This window comes from Idiotropiscis lumnitzeri, chromosome 4 (assembly GCF_059441095.1).
Source record: "Idiotropiscis lumnitzeri isolate Australia: NSW breed Sydney's pygmy pipehorse chromosome 4, RoL_Ilum_1.0, whole genome shotgun sequence".
Lineage (NCBI taxonomy): Eukaryota > Metazoa > Chordata > Actinopteri > Syngnathiformes > Syngnathidae > Idiotropiscis > Idiotropiscis lumnitzeri.
The window spans coordinates 15,079,185-15,101,297 of record NC_142394.1 but is presented as its reverse complement, the minus strand read 5'-3'; the positions used below and the strand labels follow the sequence as shown (position 1 = coordinate 15,101,297).

Below are 22,113 nucleotides of genomic sequence, written 5' to 3'. Positions count from 1 at the left end.
TGCTCGGCTCGCTCTCTTGTAGCTTCCTGCTTTCGTCTCGCTTTTATGCCGCACACTTTCTCTGCTGTTTGCCTTCACCGGGTCAGGTTTAATTAGCCGCCTGTCAGTTTTCTCACCTCTGCCGGTGAAGGCTGAGGATTTTATATTCATTTCAGGTCAGTCTGTGTAAAGCTATTGAGTCTTTTTAAATTATTCCTTGAATTTAAACAATTGTTTGCACGACTAGCCCATTTTGTAAGGATTAAGTTTGTCATTAGTGGTGCGTACATTGAACATTTGACTTCATTTCCATGATATATAAAAATGTACGAGTTGAAAAATATGTTTAACTCATTTATTGCCATTGACTGCTGAAGACGTCAAATATCCATTGTTTTTTTTACTCGGCTGATAGTGAATGAGTTAATTGGGTAGGAAGAATGTTTGTGTGAAATTCCTGTTTCGATGCCAGAATAATCCTTGGACTACAAGAACGATAAACGATCATCAAATTGAAAAATGTATATTTAGGATCTCAACTCTTCTTGCTATAAGTAAAAATAAAATACTATTTACGCTGAATGTTCTGAACGTCTGTTTTCATGCCAGTGTTGTACTGCGCAACGTAATTCTTCATCCTCTATGTAAAAATATTAACAATCGATTCATGGATTGATTTGTATTATTTTGGATGGTGTAACTTTATGTCCCGAATGTTCTTAACTTCAGTCTCTCTGAGCAGAATAACCCTTCATTCATTAAATATTTTTTATTGAGTTGGGATAGTTCTCGCTGAATTTTCTGAATTCCTATTTCAATCCCAGAATCATACCGTGCATAATAATGCTTGCTCGACAGTAAAAAAGTGATATATATATATATATATATATATATATATATATGCATTCCTGAGATGCCATGTGTAAATCTTGTGGAAATCTTTGTTCTGGTTACACCCTTGATTCACATAAATGGGGTCAGTCAATAAATGCCAGATCATTCAAATTCCCATGATCTCATATATATCATCGTAACGGGCAGAACGGTACCAAGTTTGTATTCATAAAAGAAGAACGCTCTTGTGGGACAAAGAAAAAGATGCAAATTTGCTTTGTAAGTCATAAAATTGCAGTGAGGGTTTTGCGCTTGGTTATTGTTACAAATGCGCTGCACCCTCTTGAATCAGACGCATAAAAAGAGGGTACAATTCAGGACGGCATACAAGTGAACATTCAGCAGTGATTGTGACTCCCATACTGTATGATCCGGCATTTTTTTAAAGTGACCCAAGGCAGCAACCAATTCTTGAGAAACATCAAATCATCAAATCTAACTGAAAGACTGTAAATGATTTCATAGCTTGAAGAGGTATTGCAATTTTAACGCTGGTATTTAGAGCATGCATAAGACTTAAATAACAAATAGGCTTTATTGTAATAGTTGGAAGACTTTGCAAAAAAACAGTGACTCTTCTAGTCATAATAAAATATATTGATATTGAGATTCTTGAAAATATTTTATATTTGTGTGTGACAGTCTGGGATTGTTTATTTACTGTCACAAAATATCGGTTTAGTAAAAAAATGAACTTATTGTTACAAATATTGATCAAAGGTAGCGCCCATCCACTATAGAGTGTAACTGTTTAATGCAACATATAATTAAGCATATTACTTTCACATGCGTAACTAGTAATAAGTAATATATTCCATTTTGGAAGTAGCTTGACCAACACTGTTAGTACAAGTTAATAACTCTAACTGGAATAGGATAACCATAACCTGTCTTTAAAATTAATTCATGGGTTATTTGCCTTTAGTTTAACGTGAGCCAAACCTATAAAACCAAAACAGTTATGTTTCATAAATCTCATATTGTTTGTTTTACTATAAGATATACTTTGGAAATTGACCTTCAAAAAATAATAATAATTATTATTAAATCACAATCGAAATATTGAGGGGGAAAATGCATTTAGATGAATTTTCAAAAGCCCCACTTAAAACAACCCTTGTTGTTTATAAAGAGCATTGTGACTGCCTGGTGACCAGTCCATGGTGCAAAATATATTTCACCTTAAATCAGCTGTGACAGGCTCAAGCTCCCCGCTATCCCGAACGGCATAAGCATAAAAAAAACAGCTGCATGAGTGGATGGTTTATAAAAGTTTTTTTTAACGTGGACCGTTTGACTCTGGAACAGGTCATTTCCATTTTTGTCATTCCAAATATGAATGCCCAGCAGTCTCCCACAATGGACTGGCTCAACTGGTTGCAAATAACACAGCTGCATCTAGTTTGTATGACAATATTTGAATACAGCTTGATCTTGCGGTGACCAAAAAAAAAAAGGTTATTCATCAAGCAGTGCATATCTTTGGCTCTGGCTGCTAAGGCAGCGTAGGTTATCAGTTGTTTTGCACTCTTGTTTGAGAGCCATTTGCATCAATATTCAGGCTAAGGGGCAACCTCTCTAGGAAGGGATGGCCTCTTTTTAGGATTCTGCGTAATCCTGTTTCCAGAACAGATGCTGCTGTCACCAAAGAGCTGGAGCAACTCCCTGGTCTCTCATGTTGCAAAAAGTGTGGCAAACACAGTGCCGCAGCGCAACATCGCACATTAGCTCCAGTTACTTTTTATGGCGCTTTGTTACTGGGCCACAATTCATCAAATTTCACCCCGGTAGGGCCAGCGTGCCGGACACAACGAAGCCTGCAAAGAGATGACCTTAAACAGGGAGTCACCTCAACCTTCCCTGTTTGAGTGGTCTTCTTTTTGCCATATGTCAATAAGCGGGGTGAGGAACACACCAAGAGGCAAGGGGAGGTAATTATATAAGGAAGGATTTCGGATGATCGAGATAAAAATGGAAAAGATGTGTGTTTCTCCACGGCTCAGAGGAGAACAAATGTAATTTTTCACTTAAGCTACAAAAACAGCAGTCATGGATCTGAGAACGTGCAACAACGAATATCACTGCAGTCTCTTAGAAATGAGCAAAACCTTTCAAAATACCCACCCTCCAAGCTTTCTTTCACTGGAAAGGACATATTAATACAGGACTCAGCACTTACTAAGTTAAATGGGGGCCATTGGATTTGGTAAAAGACTCTTGAAAAGGCAGGTAAAAAAGTTAACAGGTTACCCTTCACTCATCTCGTGTTAAATTTGCAGCATGGCAGTCGCAGACGAGGCCGTGCTTCCATGTAATATGCAGTAATTCGTTCTGAATAATTCATTCAGTCAGCATTCCCCGTTAAGGCAACAAATGGGTTAAGCACCAGATGAAATCCAAGTGGGTCAACTGTATATGTTTCTGCTTTAATGTGTAAAGTAGTGTGTCAGCCCTCTCATCTGTTCACTTGCGTAAATATAAAAAAAAATCAAGCTACCTGCTTTAGAAAACTCAAATAGAAATAAAACAACTTAGCCTTTGATGACACATTGCAGAGGCGTAAGGTGAAGTCGAGAGGAAGGCTTTCTGAATGCGGTCCATCTCGTGCGTCATGCTTTAACTCTTAAATAATTTTGAGTCCTCATCATTTAGTTGTACGGCGTCCACTGCAGGGTACGATGAGGGTTGGCAGGAAGACAGCACAAGCTTGCTTATATTTTGCGCTGGTTACTAAGCGACGAAACAAGAAGGAGCCTGTTGCCATTTATTGCTAATTTGGAAAAATAAACTACTACCAAGAGGACAATATTTTTTTGTTCGGGTGGAAAGCCCTCGCTGTGTTTATAATACAACAATAGTTGTAGTATAAGAGAAGTATGAGCGGCTGTGCTATATTTTATTTTAAGCTAACATTTTTACCGCTAAAATGATAAAATCACGCATTTCTGACAATTTTAACCAACCTGGTATATTCATAGTAATGGAGATCGCTGTCCATCGTTGTTCCTTCTTTATCACATCACAACACTCCATTGATAATTTTAGTGTTTTCAATGTACTACTACACTAAAGTCTCCTGCTGTTTTCACTCTGAAATCACCTCGGGACCATTTCTTCTATTGAATGCGCTGAGATATCGTCACATTGCGCTGCCACCCAAATAAGACCTTTTCAATTTGTGCTCCGCCAGAAAATTCATATGCCGCCATCCTCTGCAGCACGGTGCTGTGCCGTTGCACCATGGCGTACTACGCAGTGCTAAGTGCAGTGTGAAAAGACCTTTAGTGTGAAAGATGAATTTGCAGAAGGAATATTATTGTTTGTGCAATGCAGCTGAGTTGCTTATTATAGCATGTTTATTCCGTTCTTTTATAATTATTTCGATATTTTTACAATACCTGTAAAAGCTGACATTTTCAAAAAAAATTATGGAACAAGGTCTACCCGCCAATTTTATGCTTACAAATGTACCATCAGAGTCATGATTGTCTTTCTGTGTGCCGGTATGAGGCGACGTTTTAACACCTGATACTCAATTTTCCTACTGTTGAGTGAACACAATTGTTGTCTAATCTTATTTTAATAAGTCACACCAAATCTTATTACTTGATTGCAAAACACCTTTTTTGAAAGGCGGCTTAATGTCGAATCTTCTGTTACCACTGTGACGACTTTCCTATGGGAGCTCTGCTGTCGACCAATTGTACTGAGCAGCCAGGACAGAGACTCGTGTCCTTTTGTCACAGTGAAGTTTCATTTCCTCTTCTGAGCTACTCTTATTGCCATCAGCAGTACTTTAATGCGGTGGCATCACACAAATACTCTTAAGTGCGGAGTCATCGGACACAGACAATATGTCATTTTTTTCTCCTTTGCCGTGTGGAGCTCGAGCATGCAACGATGCACTTGGCTGTCTTTGTAGCTCTATTTTGGGACTTTTGCGACTTTTTATTTTCTCTTTTTGTTAAGCAAAGAACATGAGAGCTATATATTGTATAAAAAATGGGAATTAAAAAAGTATACTCTTCATAATATCTTTCACTGTAATCTTTTCCAACATATCAATGATCTACTGCTGCTTTTCTTTTGTTTTTGTTTATTGCCCACCCAGAACGACGTATCAACCCCACTTTCAAGTTCGGCACTTTATTTGACTAAAAAAAGGATATGGAGTGGGGCGTGTAACCAGTACCAGCACCCTCAGATGAACCTAAAAGCAAGCTTTCATCTTCCAAGTCAAATTAGTGTTCTACTGGACTGCTTTTGCTACACTTAACAGGCCGCACAAAGCACCGTTGTCAAAAGAAAATCCAGACGTCGTTCCCGAGGGGCCCTGGAATTGAATGATTGCACGCACTGGCTGTTACTCATTACTGCTGGCTGACAAGGGTAATTGAATTTTTGTTCGCCCTGCAAAACAGTCAGTTTATTTATGACACGTTTTTTTCCTGATTAAAACATGCACTGGCAATTGTCAGCGTTGCGTTTTTTTTTTTTTTCCATCTCGCCACGCAAATACAATAAATCCCCCAAAAGTGGTATGAGTTTGCGTAACAACCAACATTGTCAATGATAATCACAAACGTCAGCAAATTCCATGAGACAGACAATGCAAACATCGTCCTGTCCACACTGCACAACGTAATTTTTTTTTTTTTTTTACACTTCTGTGAGTTAATCTCAATGTGTTAATCAGGTTTGATGTCTTAAAGTCATGGATTTGCTGAATTTCTTACGGAGAAAAATACAACTGGGAAGTTAACCAGCTTCCCCGTTGTGATTGCCTTCCACTTGGGAGCCACCACAACAATGCAGCAATGTGTTTTCCATGTTTCCTTTCTTCCCCCTCAGTTAATCCATTTAAAAAAAGCATGTTCGGAAAAGAATGCACCCTCGTCCGCCGAAAATATTCCAACAGCAAAGGCTGTCGTCCAAATATGTCAGATGTGGTCCTCACGTTGTCGTGATGGCTCTGAAGTGTTTCCAGGCATTCTCTCGGGAAAATAGCATGAAATGAGCCTGACAACATTGGTTTTGATTCAGCCTATTCCGTGATTGTGTGTTTTTAAAAACGTGTGCTGTTCATATGAAATATTTGTAATCAATATGATGGCTGGGCGGCATGACTGAGGGGCTTAGTGTTGCCGTCTTTAAGCAAGGGGATTGTTGGTTTGACCCTCACTTCCCCTTGGAGTTTTTCAAAGTACCCTTCGAGATCACACTCAGCCTGCTGCTGGCATTATGTGAATATCAATTTTCCTGCTATGGAACTGAAAGGCAAACACGTTTCTTCAGAGTTTGCCCATTTTTTTAGTGGAACATATGATCTTTTCCTTGACTCTGGTTGATCCCTTATGTTGCAAAATGACTCTCGCCATCATAAAACTTTATTACATCGACGGACGTTTTAGGTGACATTCTTAACTCTCATACATGTATGGAGAGACTTGATAAAAATAAAAAAAAGTAAAACTACTCCCTATTGAAAGACATCTGACAGAGATGAGAGAGAACAGTTTCTCTGCAACCTTATCATTTGTCATCTTCATTTGCCATTTTGCTTCGTTCAGGCACGCACCGTTTTCGTTTTCATCTACACCGGTGATGGCAATTTCTGAGAGTGTGGCTGATTATACGATCCTACTGGACACTGAGATTAAAGATACAACAAGCTCACATTTATCATTCCGTGTATGATTTTCTCTTTGTCAAAACAAGGCGATAATCCATGTTGTCAAATCATGGAGGCTTGATGTGACTTTTTCTTTTTCTTTTTGTCTACATTGCAATCTCCAGCCCATTTCCTTGCCGTTCACTCGCCGATCACTTGGTGGAAAGAAACACATTTTGGTTTGCCAAGCACATTTCATGATTTGTTTGTGAAACATTACTTTTGTGAAGTGGGAGCTCTTTCCCACTTTAGAGGAAGTTGGAGAAATCGCAACAGTGTTCTGGCCTTCAGCAAAAGTGTATATTTACCTTGGAAATGAGTGCGCTATATGGCGCATGTGGTAGGAGACCTTTTGGTTTGGCAGAGGGCAGAATAATTCGATTCTCAGTTTGTCCAAGGTTTTTGACTTGAACTATACTCCCTCCATTATTTGTACATAAATATTTTTCCTTTGTGTGTGCGCATGTGTTTGTAGAGGCGGAACAGATACAGTGGAACGTCATATTTTTGCTATTAGAAATCCTGTATTAGCGGCACATTTTAAACCTTCATACCAGTACGAGTATAAAGACAAGTTACCGTTGTGTAATGCAGGTAAAATAGAGTGAAAAAAGTCGACATTTGAAGATACCTGAGAGAGATGAGATGGACCATTTTTATTATCCTAGTCATTATCCATTATGTGCTAATTCTCTCAGCATATGTTCGGTACTATGAAATTATATTTAATTCAGACCCTTTACTATGTCACAGTAGAGGAGTTATATAATAAAACTAAGAGGAGTTGTTTAATAAAACCGCTCACCCTTTGAAGACAACTAACAGACATGTAAAGGGCAGGCAGTATGAATAGTTTATTGGCAAGCTTCTCTGGACATTTTCATTCTCGTCATTATTCACGATGCTTTCAGCTATGTTGTATTTATGGTAGCATCCAGCAGCTAGACAATAAGAGAACAAGCCTGCCTCCACAGCTTGTGTCTTCTAAAAAAATGCATGCAACACACTTTTCTTTGTGCCTTTTGGTTGTGAGTTCATGTGAACTCGTGTCTTCACACCAGGCGGGGTTAGAAGCCTGCAGCGTTTTGCTACCTTAACTCTTTGTTTGTGTGATGTCAACATTGCAGCTAAATCCTTGCAATGAGAGCTTGCCAGCCCACCATCACATTTCAATGCTCCCGAGGTCTTACAATTTGGAATGTACCAATATTTACAGGAAAAAATATCTTTGGAATCCGAATTGTCCATAGGTGTGAATGTGTCTGTGACTGCTTGTTCATCTGTATACGCCCTGCAGCTAACAACAGTCCAGCGTGTCCCCCGCCTCTCGCCCAAAGTCTGCTGGGATAGGCTCCAGCACGCCTTCAAACCTAAAAAGGGTATAGAAAACGGATGCATGGAATATGCTTTGCTTTTGAAACTATTGATGTAGAGCAGACTGGAATTTCCTCAATGTGACGTTGCTTACCCCCCCAAGCATTACTCTTAATTTTGGACACATTTTACATCACATCAAATGTTCTAAATACATTTTTTACTGTTTTATATTTTACTATAGTTAATTCACTTTAGTTTTCGCTTTTATGATCGGTAGTAAGGGTACAATTTTAATCAACGCATTGCCTTTATAGTTGCGATAGGCTTTCCCTGGAACCGATGGATTAAACTCTCATAATTTGCACTCACGCTCAAGTTAATTGAGAAAAAAGGAGAGCAACAGTTGCTGATGCACATTTCATTCATTTATTGAACGGGATGAATACAAAATGAAAACACTCACATGTAACACTAAGAAGATGCTGACGTTGACCAACTGGAGCTGGAGACAGCGCTCATGACATCAGTCACTAGGCCACACCCTTTAAAAGCGCGTGTGAACATACAATACTACCTCCATCCATCCGTCATCCAAATTGCTCATGAATGTTGTTTAATTTTTATGAGTAGTTGAGTATTACAAAGTTAATGAAGTCGAAACACAAGCTAGGTCCATTTGTTCGTCCATGCCAAGACCGTGTTAAATCGTAAATAGTCCTTAGTAAGTAGTACTTCCGCGACTGGATGTGCTTCTTCAGAGTTTGTGTGTGGAAATTATTTAACAGGATATCACCTCCAAAGTTGATGCTAATTTCTGGTTAGTTTGTCAGTGGGATTTTATCATTAGTGATTTTCAAAAAAATGAAACGTCTTGTATTTAAATATACAATGTAATTATTTTTGTTGTGTGTCTAGTTTTACTGGGACACTTGCAAACGCTATTCTGCACATTTATCGTTTCTCTTCAATTATAACGTTTTGAAGATTGAGAGAAGCCAAAATCAAAATAACGATTAAATTTCATTTGTAGGTAAGAAATATACGTAGGCGTTAGGAATCCTCATACCTCCAAAATCTTCACTTTTCAGGACACCCCAAAAACGGCATGTTTGTTCAACCATGCTATTTTCAACTCTTTAGATTCGTCACTAATTCATAATAATAACACCCACACATGTGGACTGACCAATTATAAATATTTAAAAAAAGAATTGTTAATTGTGACATGAAGTTTTAGGCCAAGGCCAGTGATATATACTGGATATAAGTATGCATATTTATAATGTTTACAATTCAGTTTTATTTTTCCTCATTTAAAAAATGGAACAGAACTGGAATGGATGAAAGGAATTTCAGTTCATTTCAACGGGGATCATTTATTTGACATACAAATATAAATTGAGTTATGAACTCGGTCATAAAATGAATTTAATCTAGTTAGTCAAACTCCGACTGAAGTTTTTTTTTCAGTGCTCTTTTTTTCTTTTCAGTTTTCTTGTTTTGTTCTTGTTTTTCAGTACGTATAACACAATTCTTTTCCCTTACCAAAACTTGATTTCAGTGTCCTGGCTTCAAATTGCTTGTTCTAAAAACCAAAAAAAAAAAAAGTAAACTTTTTTTAACAATTAGACTTGCCTTTTACACACCTTGTATTAACTAATGTGATTGGTGTGACATGAAAAATAATTCAAATTCATTAATGTAACAATCAGTACAAGCACTTCACTAAAATGCCAGAATGTACGTTATTGACCTGTGTATCCACTTTTTGTGATATTTCATCGCGTGGAGAGCAGTGACATTTTTCTCATCAGAAACTGTACCTCTGGCGCCCTAAAATTTGGGAAACTCTTCACAGCATTGAAGTGATCATCTGCATGCTGCTGATCCCCCAACTGGCAGAGCGAGGAATGACTACCTCTTGATAGCTTGTCAAAAGTTTTCGGACACTCGCCTTTTTACACAAACACATAAGTGGCTTTTTTTCTTTCATTTTTTTTTAACTAGTTGAGTTTTTGTTTTTGACGCTAGCGTCCACGCAGCGTCTTCTCGCGGCATGGCCGGATGGATCCACTCGAATACCACATCCTCCTCCTCCGCTCTCTCTCGTAAGTTAAGAGACTGAGTCTTAACCATTCTCTCTCGCTCTCACGCTCTCTCTCTCTCTCCCCCACTCTTGCTCTCTCGCTCGCTCTTTTTCTATCTTGCTCTCTCCCTCTCTCGCTCTCTCTTTCTCTCACACTCACATCCCATCCAGAGAGTTGTCTTTGAGGGGGAGGGCGTCCATGCATCACTTCTCTCCAGCCGAGTTAAGAGCCTCGGTCGCCGGCGTCCGCTCCTCACTCTCTCTCTCTCTCCCCCCCGTGGATGTGGACGAACTGGAACCGAAGCACGTCGTTGTCGTGAGGGCGGGACGTGCATTTAAAGACGAGAGAGAAAGAGAGAAGAGAGAGGACGGGTGGGGGGGGGAACATAAAAAAAAAATAAAAAGAGTCTCTTTCTGTGTGCTGTGTGGCTGCTGTGCTGTCATTGCAGCCCAGACTGCCGAGAAGCGCGGACCGGAGCGAAGTGGGGACGACAAACCGCGTCTCCATCCCGGGATTTATTGGCATCAAGAGGACGACCACACGCAAAAAAGCGGGTGGGAAACAAAATTGGGTCTTGGAGCCGCTTTGGACAATGTTTCTGTTGCAGTACACAGGTACATGTTGACAACTTTTCAATGGTTTTTGTTCCAGTGTAGCCCCCGGGTGACTTGTGCGGGCTGGAGCCGCTTTGACTGCACCACTTTTGGGCACGTTTGAGCGTTCTGATCGGTGATTGCCATGTGGGTTCTTGAAGAGCCTGTCTTTATTTTTTGCTGTTTTGTTGTGTTCTATTGGGCATGTACCAGATGCGTAATGTTATGATGATCCGTTTTTTTTTTGTGCAGTACAGTATTATCTTGATTGACATTGCAGTCTTGCTTATGCATGAAGTGTTGCCTCCACGGGATTTGTTTTTTATTTATTTTTCCACACCTAGCATTACATGTGATCTGGTTGCATTGTGATGCTCAAATTTCTGACTCATTTATTTCCTATGCATGGATCGCCCTGATTTTTGTTGTTGTTGTGTGGCCTCACAGGATCTCATTAGCAGCCTTACTGTTTTGAAGTGCTCCCATTAACCTGCCCAACTGTGTTCAGCTTCCTGTGTTTATACTTTACTAGATGTCCCGGAGCGTTGTTGGCCGACGAGCGTTTAGGGAAAACGTGGTTCCGCTGCTATCTGTGGTTCGCTACCTCTTGAATGAACATGTTGGCTGTGTTAATGCCTTTTTGTCGTTAATCTTCCTAAAACATCCCATATGAGTGTTTGGTTATAAACTTATTAGGTCTGATGAAATGTTTTTGTTGTCCCACTGTAGATATTTTTAACTTATTTGGTCTGTTGTTGGATAACGCTCTCACCTCACATAGACATAGAGATGTCTTGAAAAGTGGTTCCTGTTTTTTTTTTTATACTTTTTGCCTTGATTTATCTGAGATTTGTTTCAGAAAAAGTGCTTCCCTTCTTTCTTTGGCATCACGACAAATCAATCCATTAGTTGCATTTTGAATAGACATTTCACTTGTGTTCATACCTTTTTGGAATTCATCTAGCACATATGTCCCACCGTAGTGTGAAGCTAAAATGTTGTAAGGTCTTGATGTGGAATTATTTTTGCTACTCCTCAATAGCAAAGTTGTGATTTTTTTTCTTTTTATTTTTGGCAACATGCCACTCATTTCTATGTAATCATAACTTACCCTGTGGTTTATTGCTGTTGCAGAAAAAGTTCCCTGTGTGCAGGTTTTGTGCGTCAGACTTTGCCCTATGAGCGTTCATATTCTCTGTGGTATAGTGATGAGCCTGATCTGATCGTGACTTTTTGAATGAACATCCTGTCTGTGTTTGTACCTTTGGTGCTAATCTACCTGCGTTGGCCTTTTGGCTTATTGCTTGGTCTATTATTAGCAATGTTATTCTTTCTTTTCAATGCAATCAAAGCTCATGCTTTGGTTTATTGCTGTTATTCGCAATAGAGGAGTTCTGAAAAGTGGTTCCTGTGTTTATAATTTTGGTGTTAATCTTCCCCAGACACCCCAGAGTGTTGTTGGTTTATACGAGTGTCGGGCTGTGTCACAGTCCTTTAGTTCATCTTAACAAGAGCTACAGCTTAGATTTCACTCACTTGGTTACCGTTTTGTTCTTCTTTTCAATGTAATCAAAGCACACACTTGACTTTATTGTTGTTATTCACAGAAATGGCTTGAAAAGTGCTTTCCTGCAATCAAGTGCGAGTGATTAAACTGATCGGTTTACTCAATCACCCTCACACTTCCCACTGCGTTGTCGGCCTACAAGGATGTAAGGACTGGTCGGCTTATTCCACTGTCCCTCACTGGCGATCAAGGCTTTTTTTGCAGGAGCGCTTTTGCGAATTAATAACTTCATTTATGGAGCTACTTTCTAATTTTAAGGAAAATCTTTTTGGGGATGTTAATTCCAAGGATCTGAAGCAATTGATTTACTAATAGAAATATGACAATATAATGAATGAACAATTGTTCGCTTTTTTATGTAATCAACTCATTTTATTTCTTAAATTTGCATTGTATGTAGCGGTAAACCGTGGTCCAATTTCAAAGACAAATATACATTTCAGTTTAAAATTAGCATTTCTGAAATGGTTTTAGTTCCTTAGCAAATCTAAATGAACTTGAAATAAACATTTTAAAAACAGCTGAGACCTACTGTAATGTAATCTGAAGAATATTTGTTAAGCAAAAGTCAAAATCTCTATTGTAAAAACAGACATTACTGATATTATAAATATTTTGGATTAATTTACTGTTAAATGGATAGATTACTCATCCTGACTGATGAACACCATAATGGAACTTATTTCATTTTAGGGCACTTATTAATAGTGACTACACACATGGCGTGTCTAACTATAAGCATTATAGTTAAATTTGGCGCTGTATTTCTCTTACCGCCTCTGTTAAGAACCGTCCACAAATTATATATACCTTTATTCCAGGGTGAAATATGTGGCAAAGATCCCCATATGTCGAATAACATTTTTTTTCGTTCGGGCTCCTTTAGTAACCATATTTTCTCATTCCGATTTCTCTAGTAGTTGGCAGTGATAGACCGGTACTTACTGCAGCTCAGAATGTGATGACATCTGTCATTATTAAATAATAGGAAACATTTAAGTGACATTAATGTTCACAAAAATAAATGAAAACATCTTATATAGTCAAGACATAATTTTATGTTTTTTATTGTTAACTATTGTCGTAGAATATTGTACGTTTGCCGATTCATGCAGCAGTTTAGAATGAAAACAAGAGCTGTTGTTTACAAATGCTGTCTATGATTGATTTTACAGTTTAATATTATTTGTAGAATGTCGTTCTCGAGGTTAGAAATTATATATTTTTTCCCTTTACTGTTTATTTATATATATTTTTTTTTAAAAATAACCCATATTGCCGACCACTGAGTATGGTTGACTGTAGTGCCTTTGGCAGTGTGCTTCCCTCTTTTCAAAGTAATCAAAGCTCGATGTTGAGTTTAATGCTCTTTCTGCCAAGAAGTCTATCCACTCTTCACTGCCCCTTGAATGAATGAATTCTCTAAGTGCCTTTGTGCGACCGGCAGGAAGAGAAAAAGGCCTACAACTGTCTATACTCTGATCAATCAGCATCTATTAGCTGGCCTTTAATGGTACAAGGGAGCAAGTGGAAGGGGGTAGTTGCTTTTTGAAAGTTGCACCGCTTGCTTGAGAGGCAGCGCTTAAATATTTCATCTCTGGCAGAGGACGATAGCGCTGCAGAACAAATGAGTGCTGAATGCAGAGCGGACGACTGGCTGTAGTCTGCAACGTCAAGAGACTTGACAGCTTTGGGAAAATTTGCAATTATTTATGTGTTGATTACTGAGAACTTGTTTCTGTCGGTTGCGACTGTCCGAAATCAAGTGGCATGGAGAAAACAACTATAATGGTTACCCCAGCTCACTTAAATGAACTTGTTGTCAGCTAATGACAGTCAGTCTTACTAAATGTAATATTAAACCACCAATGGAATTTTTTTAAATTAATTTTGAACCATCTGAAGACACCAAGGGAGGCTGCACTGAAAAATCACCATGAACATTACAGACATGCTTAAAATTCTCAATGAATCATGAATGTGACTTGACCGTTTCACTCACCGTCACTGGCTATTTAATGTTAAAACCAGTAAAATTTATTAAAAAAACGTTTTTCTTCCCCATGTTGTTATTAATGGTTATTTGTTGATGAATGTATTTTTTTAAAAGCAGTTCCGGCGTTGACTAGCCATTCAGCCATTCTTATTCATGTTGGCTGTTGAGTTACTCACTTTTTGCAGTGGGTCGAAAAGAACGCGGATATTTTCATGATGGTAAAATAAAGCAATTATATGATGAAAGTGGTCCAATGTGTTCCTTTTCTGATTAAAGCAGTTTAGCTGAAGCTAAGTCCATGGTCAGCAGTTCAATGTTGACTCATGTGGGATCTGCAGTTTGTCTTAATGCCTCGGTAGCATAAATAAGACGTTTGATGTGGGCTGGACTCGCCAAGTTGCTGGAAACATGACTCAGTTGAGTGTCTGTGACTTGAATTAATCAAAGGTAGACATTCATGACCTCGTGCACCCAAAGAAGGTTTGTTCTATGCGCTGAAATGCCACCAGTGCTGCACAGAAGCCCATTTTGTCATCAATCCCTGAGAAGTTATAAGAATCTATGTCAGGTAGCAGGTGAGCTATGAATGCCACTTCCCTTCACACGCCAGCAGTCAAAGGCTGTTTAGGTAATAATTTGATTGTTTTCTTTTTGCCTCGCCACTCTCGAATCTCCTTAGCATGCTAATGCAAAGTAATGATTGCTGTTTATTTCTGTGCCTATTGCTCACTTGTATATGCCCCACAGCACGTTTGCTGTACAATTGTTTTCTAATGAATAACAAGGGCCGTGCTGGTGTCTCGCTAACATCAAATGGTAGCTGAAAAAGTATAATAGCTGCAGTTGGAAGATCCCTCTGAGGATCAGCGGGCTCGGTTATGGCAGCACCGGTTCAACCTGCCATATGGAATGGGAGTCGCTAAAAGTGCGTCGCAGCGCGATGACAAGAACTGCGGCGGGTATTGGTGATACAGCTCAAGCTCTTCACGCCTTAATCGTTTTTCTGATAAGCAACCACGCAGGGAACCTTGAAATTGGAGCTAAGGACCCCGCAAGTTGAGGAGCTCCACAAGAGACATAGTCAGCCGTCAGCCTGATTCCGTGAAGCAGTGGGGCGGTGTGGCGGCTGCTTTCCTTGCTTGCTGAGTTAAACCCTTTTGACAGTCCCTTTGAGCGCAGCACAGTCAAAGTGTTCTGAAGACGCTGGATTATACCGTTCACCGGGTTACACGTTTCCAACATTTCTCCACCAACTCCCCCGAAAAAGGGTAGTCTCAAACCCAAGGGCCGAGGGCTAGATATGGCCCTCCACACCATTTTTGAGGATGCGCTAATGCTTGCTAAACTTTTTCAAAATTTACCAAACAAATTCTATTAATTAACTGCAGAGGCAATTCTGCAATATGATGGGATGATTATTAGTGGTCCCCACAGATTCATTCAGTGCAGCTCATCTTTTTCCTAGCAGACATTATGCAGGTGTGGGCAAACTACGGCCCCGGGGCCACATGCGGCCCGTTAAAGGTTTTAATTTGTCCCGTCGAACTTGAAAAAAATTAAATTATTTTCTAAATACTGTGGTTTTTCAAAGACATATATATTGTTGAAATGCTTTTGTTCACTTTCATTTAAATTTAAATGTATTTTTTTTCTCCAAAGAGGTGAGGTTACCAAAACACAGAATCTATACAAAAGCTCTTTGGGCTCTTAAAATGCCTCCATTGCAAGAAAAAATATCAACAAAAGGGTCTTTATAAATTAATTCAGACTGTTCAAACTATTTCACTTTTCCACATCATTTATTTCCTAAAAAGAAGACTTTTCATGTTGCGCTTTCCTAAAAGGAAAGCAATTAATTTAGAAGTACGTTATTAAATTTGCTTCTGTTTACATAAAAGATAAGTAATTTGTTTTACATTTTGTTTTGTCGCTGTAGGGAAGACGAATCGCCCATGAATGTAAAACCAATATACATATGGAACCAGGATTTTTGGTTTATTGTTATTTATTAGTTTCCACCATCATAACCAGCCCCCTAAAAGCCACCATAACTGCAATGTGGCGTATGATGAAAACAAGTTAGAATGCCCAGCCCTAAAGCTATTAATTTAGATTGCAACATTTGATTCATGAGTCTCCAATAAACACCATACTCCTATTTTCCATTGGTGATTTTCCATGTTAAACATATTGTCACTTAAAAAGCCAAGGTTCATTTATCCTTCTAGAAATATTTGCTCAAACAAAGTCGCCATTTGGAGCAAGTAGACTCCAGTTACAGTTTCCTGGCAGGCAAGCATGATTGACTGGACGCTCTACAAACGGATCCATGGAGCGCAACCTAAAGTCTAGTGATTAAATGATATGATTATATATAGACTTTTGACCCTTCATAAAATCATGTATGGGTGGCATGATCTCCTCACAGTTTAGAGATGCAGAATTCAATTTCCGCTCCGGCTTTCCTGTGTGGATTTTGCATGTTCTTCCCGTGCCTGCGTGGGTTTTCTCCGGTTACTCCGGTTTCCGTCCACGTCCCAAAAACATGCCTTGCAGGTTGATTGGACACTCTAAATTGCCCCTACGTATGAGTGTGAGCGTGGGTGGTTGTTTATCTATGTGTGCCCTGTGATTGGCTGGCAACTAGTTCAGGGTGTACCCACCTACTGCCTGATGAGCGCTGGGAGAGGCTCCAGCCCCGCTGAAACCGTCGTGAGGAGGAGCGGTTCAGATATGGATGGATAAAATCATATAGCCCATGGAAATTATCTTTGGTTTTAGGCAAGTTTTCAGTGTGATCTCAATGAGCTGGTTTATCTGACCACTCATTCGAACCAGGTGGATTAGGAAACTGGGCGTCGCGTTTCAGGTTGTGACTGAGTGACAAATGGAGTGGTCTCAAGGGTTGAGCACCTTAAAGTTCGTGAAATTCGTTTGCGATCGGGCTGAAAGGTTCAGAAAAAATGGACCTTAAAAGTCATACAAATTTTGATGTGGAACTGCTTTATTGGGGTTTATACTCACCAATTGAACAAATGATTTTTATTTGGAGCTGATGAGCCCATTGTCCTGTACTTTACACCCATCATTTTTTCATGTTTTACAAGAAGTATCACTTAGTGGAGATGTCGACTACTATGTTAGCTTTTTGTGCTAGATATTGGTTAGCTAGCCACTGTTTGCCTAAATGATATGCTTAAGATCGAGTCTAACTTAAAGGGGAAGTCAAGTCTAAAAATGTCTTTATAATATGTTCTATGCGCTCCACTAGTCTAATCAATTACAAATCCAATTCTTCACATTTAGCTGAAAATGAATACTTTGTAGCTTGTAAATCACAATGCCTCCTGCATATGAATGCATGTCGTTTGGATTTTGCTGTATTCGACTTTTGTTGCGCTCCACTAGTCTAATCACTCTATTTCATTTAATATTGTGTATGTAGATTATAAATTAAACAGCAAAAGCCAACCATTTTGCTTCAGCTTGCTAACGTCACATGATCAAACGCAGAAAACAGGTGAGCCATGACCGTCATTACCTGAGCCCTTAGGCATAAATAGAATATTGTGTTTCGACTAGTGGGGGCACATATGTAAAGAATAACTTGACTTATCCTTTAAGAGGTTACATGCACTATAATTAAAGGATTTATGATGGTGACAGTCCTGATTGTGCAGCGAATTATTGCAAATCTAATTTGTCTGGATGGGTAACTTTCTTAACAAATCAAATTTAGAGGACTTTTGCTTGGGCTGCTTGACCAAACTGTGCACTCTGGGAAGACGTACACTTCTCTATTGTCTTCTTACACGAGCTAAAAAGCATTATTCGATGGATTGTGGTCGATTCTCAAGGTACTGATGTGATTTGTCATACCGCATGAGAAAATCTTGTAAAGCCCGTGCTGTTTGGGTAATTTGGCATATATGATGCATGGACTTAAAGTAGCCGCATTTTATGCAAACCATTGTGATCCAGTTTGCAACAGATTGTTTTTGCAAATACAATTATTCACATTTAGCCGTAAATGAATACTTTGTAGCTTGTAAATCACAACGCCTCCTGCATATGAATGCATATGGTTTGGATTTTGCTGTATTAGACTTTTGTTGTCCATAAACAGCGTACAACATTCAGTGTGCGACGAATAGAAAACAGACAACATTCCTCATGTTTGACAACTATGAATCTTCCTGCCGCTCACTTGTGGGTGGCGATCAACTTTTATGGGCTGTAAAATAAAAGGACCTTTCAAAATGAATGAATGTGCCTGGTATGTATGAGAAGGAGGGATGTACAGTACAGTTACGCGTCTTTTTTTCTTTTAATGGAACCAAATACATCTTTCAAAAGTCCTCCAATTTGGAGAACAGTCAATCTTTGCCTGTCAATCATATTTCACCTCAAACTGACCTTTCACAAAAGCAACAGCATTCAGCCTAACCAGCTTAGGTTAGTGTCTTAACAAGTCACTCTGAGAGTGTTGTACTTCCTCTAATCCATTTTGCAGGCACACACTTGTAGCTGCGCTTCCCAGTGTGTCCCACTTTGGTCGTAAAATTTTTGCGCCGACCTGGATGGGTGCCATTCCCAAGAGATGTTTTGTGCTATCATATGCTCGAAATTTTAACAAAAGCAGTTGGACAGGAAATAGTATGATGGATCACTACGGGGATTTAGAACACCACTGATGCACATTGGAGAAGTTACCCGGTGCGCGCCTCAGCTACAAATAATTCCTTAATGCTTTAATCTCGGGTGATGAATGGACCCACTGAGTTTTATTCACCGTTCAAACCGAGTTTTCGACTTTAAATATAATAACCACTTGCCGTTGCCCATATTGTGGCATCATGTGAGTTTATCAGTTTTGCTGCCCTCCTCGTAAAATGTTATTATTACTCCCAGGTGCCTGGTGTTCAAGCACCCCACCCTTGAAATGCTCCAGACCTGGCTCTGGCTTTTATATCCAACTCACTCCTTGCACTTTCTAATGAGGTGTCTAACAGCGCACTCGCACCAGGCAGTCTGTGCTGCGCTTCAGCCTACTTGACACCTAAAGTCAGGTATGTTTGGCGAGTGTGGGTGCGCTGTTGTGTGCTCAAGTTTGCTTTTCTTCTTCTCTGGCAGCCTTGGAAGAAGTAGGCTATGCGCCAAATCGATTTGTCAAACACTTACTCGTATGTGACATAGATGTGCTGTCAAATTACTGTAACACGATTGTTTCTTGATCGCCACTATCTTGAATATCAGAAACTCTTATTGAAAAAACGGACAGTCATGGAATATAGACGTGTCATGCAATTACTGTAACACGGTCTAGAAATAATCTGGTCACGTCCACTTTGTTTAGTCACGTGCAGGCATATGGGATCACTCCTCTTTCCAGTTATTGTTGATAACCACCACCTTGCACAATAAAAATAAGGACACAAAGTTAATCCAGTAAAAAAAAAAAAAAAAAGTATTTTTGGCTTGGGCACATTAATGTGCTTGGCTTGTCCTATAATTATTGTTGCTGCTCCACACAATTGTTGATTTTTATATTTTGATGTATTTATTTGCACATAGACAACAAAATAATAAACCAGTAACATCCCAAGCAAGTGTGTAGGTGAGATCAGAAAACCCTTAGTGTTTAAAACAAAAAAATCACCTTATAATTCATCTTAATATTCATTCAGTACACAAACAAAAAATAAAAATAAGATTAGGATACATTGAGGGCATCCAAGAAAACGTAATTGTAGGAATATTAACATAAATTCTAATAAAAGGTGCGCGCGTGCGTGCGTGTTACTTGTTATTGATGATACAATAACTACCTATAAACGGAACGACTGGAAATAATCCAGAGTAACAACAAAAAAAAAGTCTGCTTACATGCGCCTGCATGACTTTTCCTCCTATAAATAGAGCAGTTGCTTCTCTCTTCTTCGGCAGTTAATAATTCTAGCCACCTTGAACAATAGAAATAAATGAAACAAGAATTTATCTTGTCAAAAAGTCCACAAGATGCTTGGCTCGTGCATATTCATGTGTTTAGCTTATTCAATAATGGACGATCACGCCTCTTTTCAGTTACTGATGACAAACACCAACTTGCACAATAGAAATAATCTCAAAAACAAAAATAATCCATTTTAAAAAAAATAATCCACCACATGCTTGATCACGATATTTGGTTTGACTTTTGATATTTTCCCATAAAATTCAAGTCAAACCCTAAATCCCAACTTAATAGGTTTCATTCTATGGTCTGAATGAAATTCCTTCTGTAAAACGCAACAGATTCTCTCAGGACATCTTATGGAACATTTTTTCTGATACCTTGGGAAATCCTTGTCATAATACACAACTCTGAAGGACTAGATCCTACTGGCTTGAAACACAAGTTTTCCCTCCCAAAGATGAATGTACTCAACATTTCTTCCATGGAGAGAATTGCGAAAGCAGACACTGAGGTTCTGCGGGCTGGACCGGCGAACATGGGGAGCCCAGAGATTTCACTTGTTTGGAGAGCAGCCATCACTCTGCTGTAATTGAGTGCAAGAGCGCAGATTTCCATCGCTTTTACAGTGGGGTGAAGAAATGGCCCAGGCGGAAAACAAGACACAGAAACAAAATGGTGTGGGAATGAATGGCCGCGGCTGAAACAAGGAATGTATTATTAACAGAGGAGGGGTGGTTATGGATGCTGTCTATTTTTGGGGGGATTTTCAGACCAAAACAGTGGCGGGGAAGCATTTTAGATTCTAGTAAGTCCTCCAAGAGCCATCAACACAGGGTGTCTGGACTTCCGTAAAAAGTCTTGAATTACGTTCCAATATTCCAGTCTTCTTTTTCCTTAAAATTGTCACTTGAACCTCAGCTCTGTCATTGAGATGTCTTACAAAGGCTACAGACACAATAAACAGGGTTGTTATATTTTATTTGGAAATAAAGATTTTGACCGAGTCACCTGTGTTTTGCATTTTTAATACAAACCATCATTTGGCTTCTTTAAACCTCACATACTGGCGCATATACGTGGAAAAAAAAGCATTTAAAGGTATTTTTTTTTTTTAATAATTCCATGGCTGCTTTATTTGTTTTTCGAATCGCACTGCAGGCCGGAATGAATGCTCCTCTGGGTGTTATATGGCCACGGCTTTAGGTAGCCCAGCCTAGCAGTAAAACATAACATTTGGATTGTTCAATGTGTCTGTTCAAACCATCTGTTTGGCCTTGCGGGAAGGAACCTAGGAGGTAACCCAAGATTTTTTCCATTTGCATGACACATTTTTTTGTGGCAACATTGTTTTTTGTTTTTTTTAGTTATACAAACAAACTCATTACACATACAAATTGTTAATGTGCAGAAGCCTTCATAGCTGTGGAGTGGGATAAATAAGCTATCTGGAAGGTTGAAGCTCAAAGGAGGCCCTGTGCAGCTTGTATGTTTACAGCAATGAGGTTTTACTCAAGTAACGCTCAGCAAGTCTTACAGTTAGCCAGTGTTAACATTTCCCCCATGCCACTTTCTCAGGAAAGTGCTTAGGAGATGATGATCCAGTGCCGGTTTGGAATGGGGTGTAATTTGGTGTGTTTTTTATTTTGTCATTTTTTTCTTTAATTGCAACTGTACTTTGGAGCCGGAACGTTGTCTGAAGTCAACCTTTGGTTGAACTTACCAACACGACGTTGTTCTGCCTTATTGGCTTTGAAGGACTGACTTTTGTAATGGTCCTGTAGTTATAATTCTCATACATTTGATATACCTTTTATCATGTGGATGGTAATGCAGAGTTTGGGGCTGAAGTAGAGAGAGTGCGCGAGCACAGGAACAATTTGCAAATTCCACAACAAAAGGCCCGGATGCCCCAGATTCACTTTCTTGTCATCCTTACCACCACTGTGTTGCCCTAGTTCAAATAGTGAAACATCTTTCTTTGGAGGATATAGTATTGCTCATATTGACACTGTTGGGTCTGTTAATTCTGTCTGGTGTCGGGAAAAAAAAAAAG

At 39.2% G+C, this 22,113-nt stretch overlaps 1 protein-coding gene across 4 annotated transcripts in view; it reads left to right on the top strand.

The window, feature by feature from the left end:
- The window catches only part of enox2 (ecto-NOX disulfide-thiol exchanger 2), a 167,142-nt gene that overhangs the window by 23,259 nt on the left and 121,770 nt on the right, over window positions 1–22,113 (top strand). The window contains exon 1 of one of the 4 annotated variants that reach the window (XM_088294325.1): window positions 10,125–10,562. The exons of the other annotated variants lie outside the window; for them this stretch is intronic. Within the exon in view, the coding sequence (XP_088150451.1) occupies window positions 10,541–10,562 (22 nt within the window). The 5' untranslated portion in view covers window positions 10,125–10,540. Of the gene's footprint in view, window positions 1–10,124; window positions 10,563–22,113 lie in introns of those variants that run through there. 4 annotated transcript variants of the gene reach the window in all.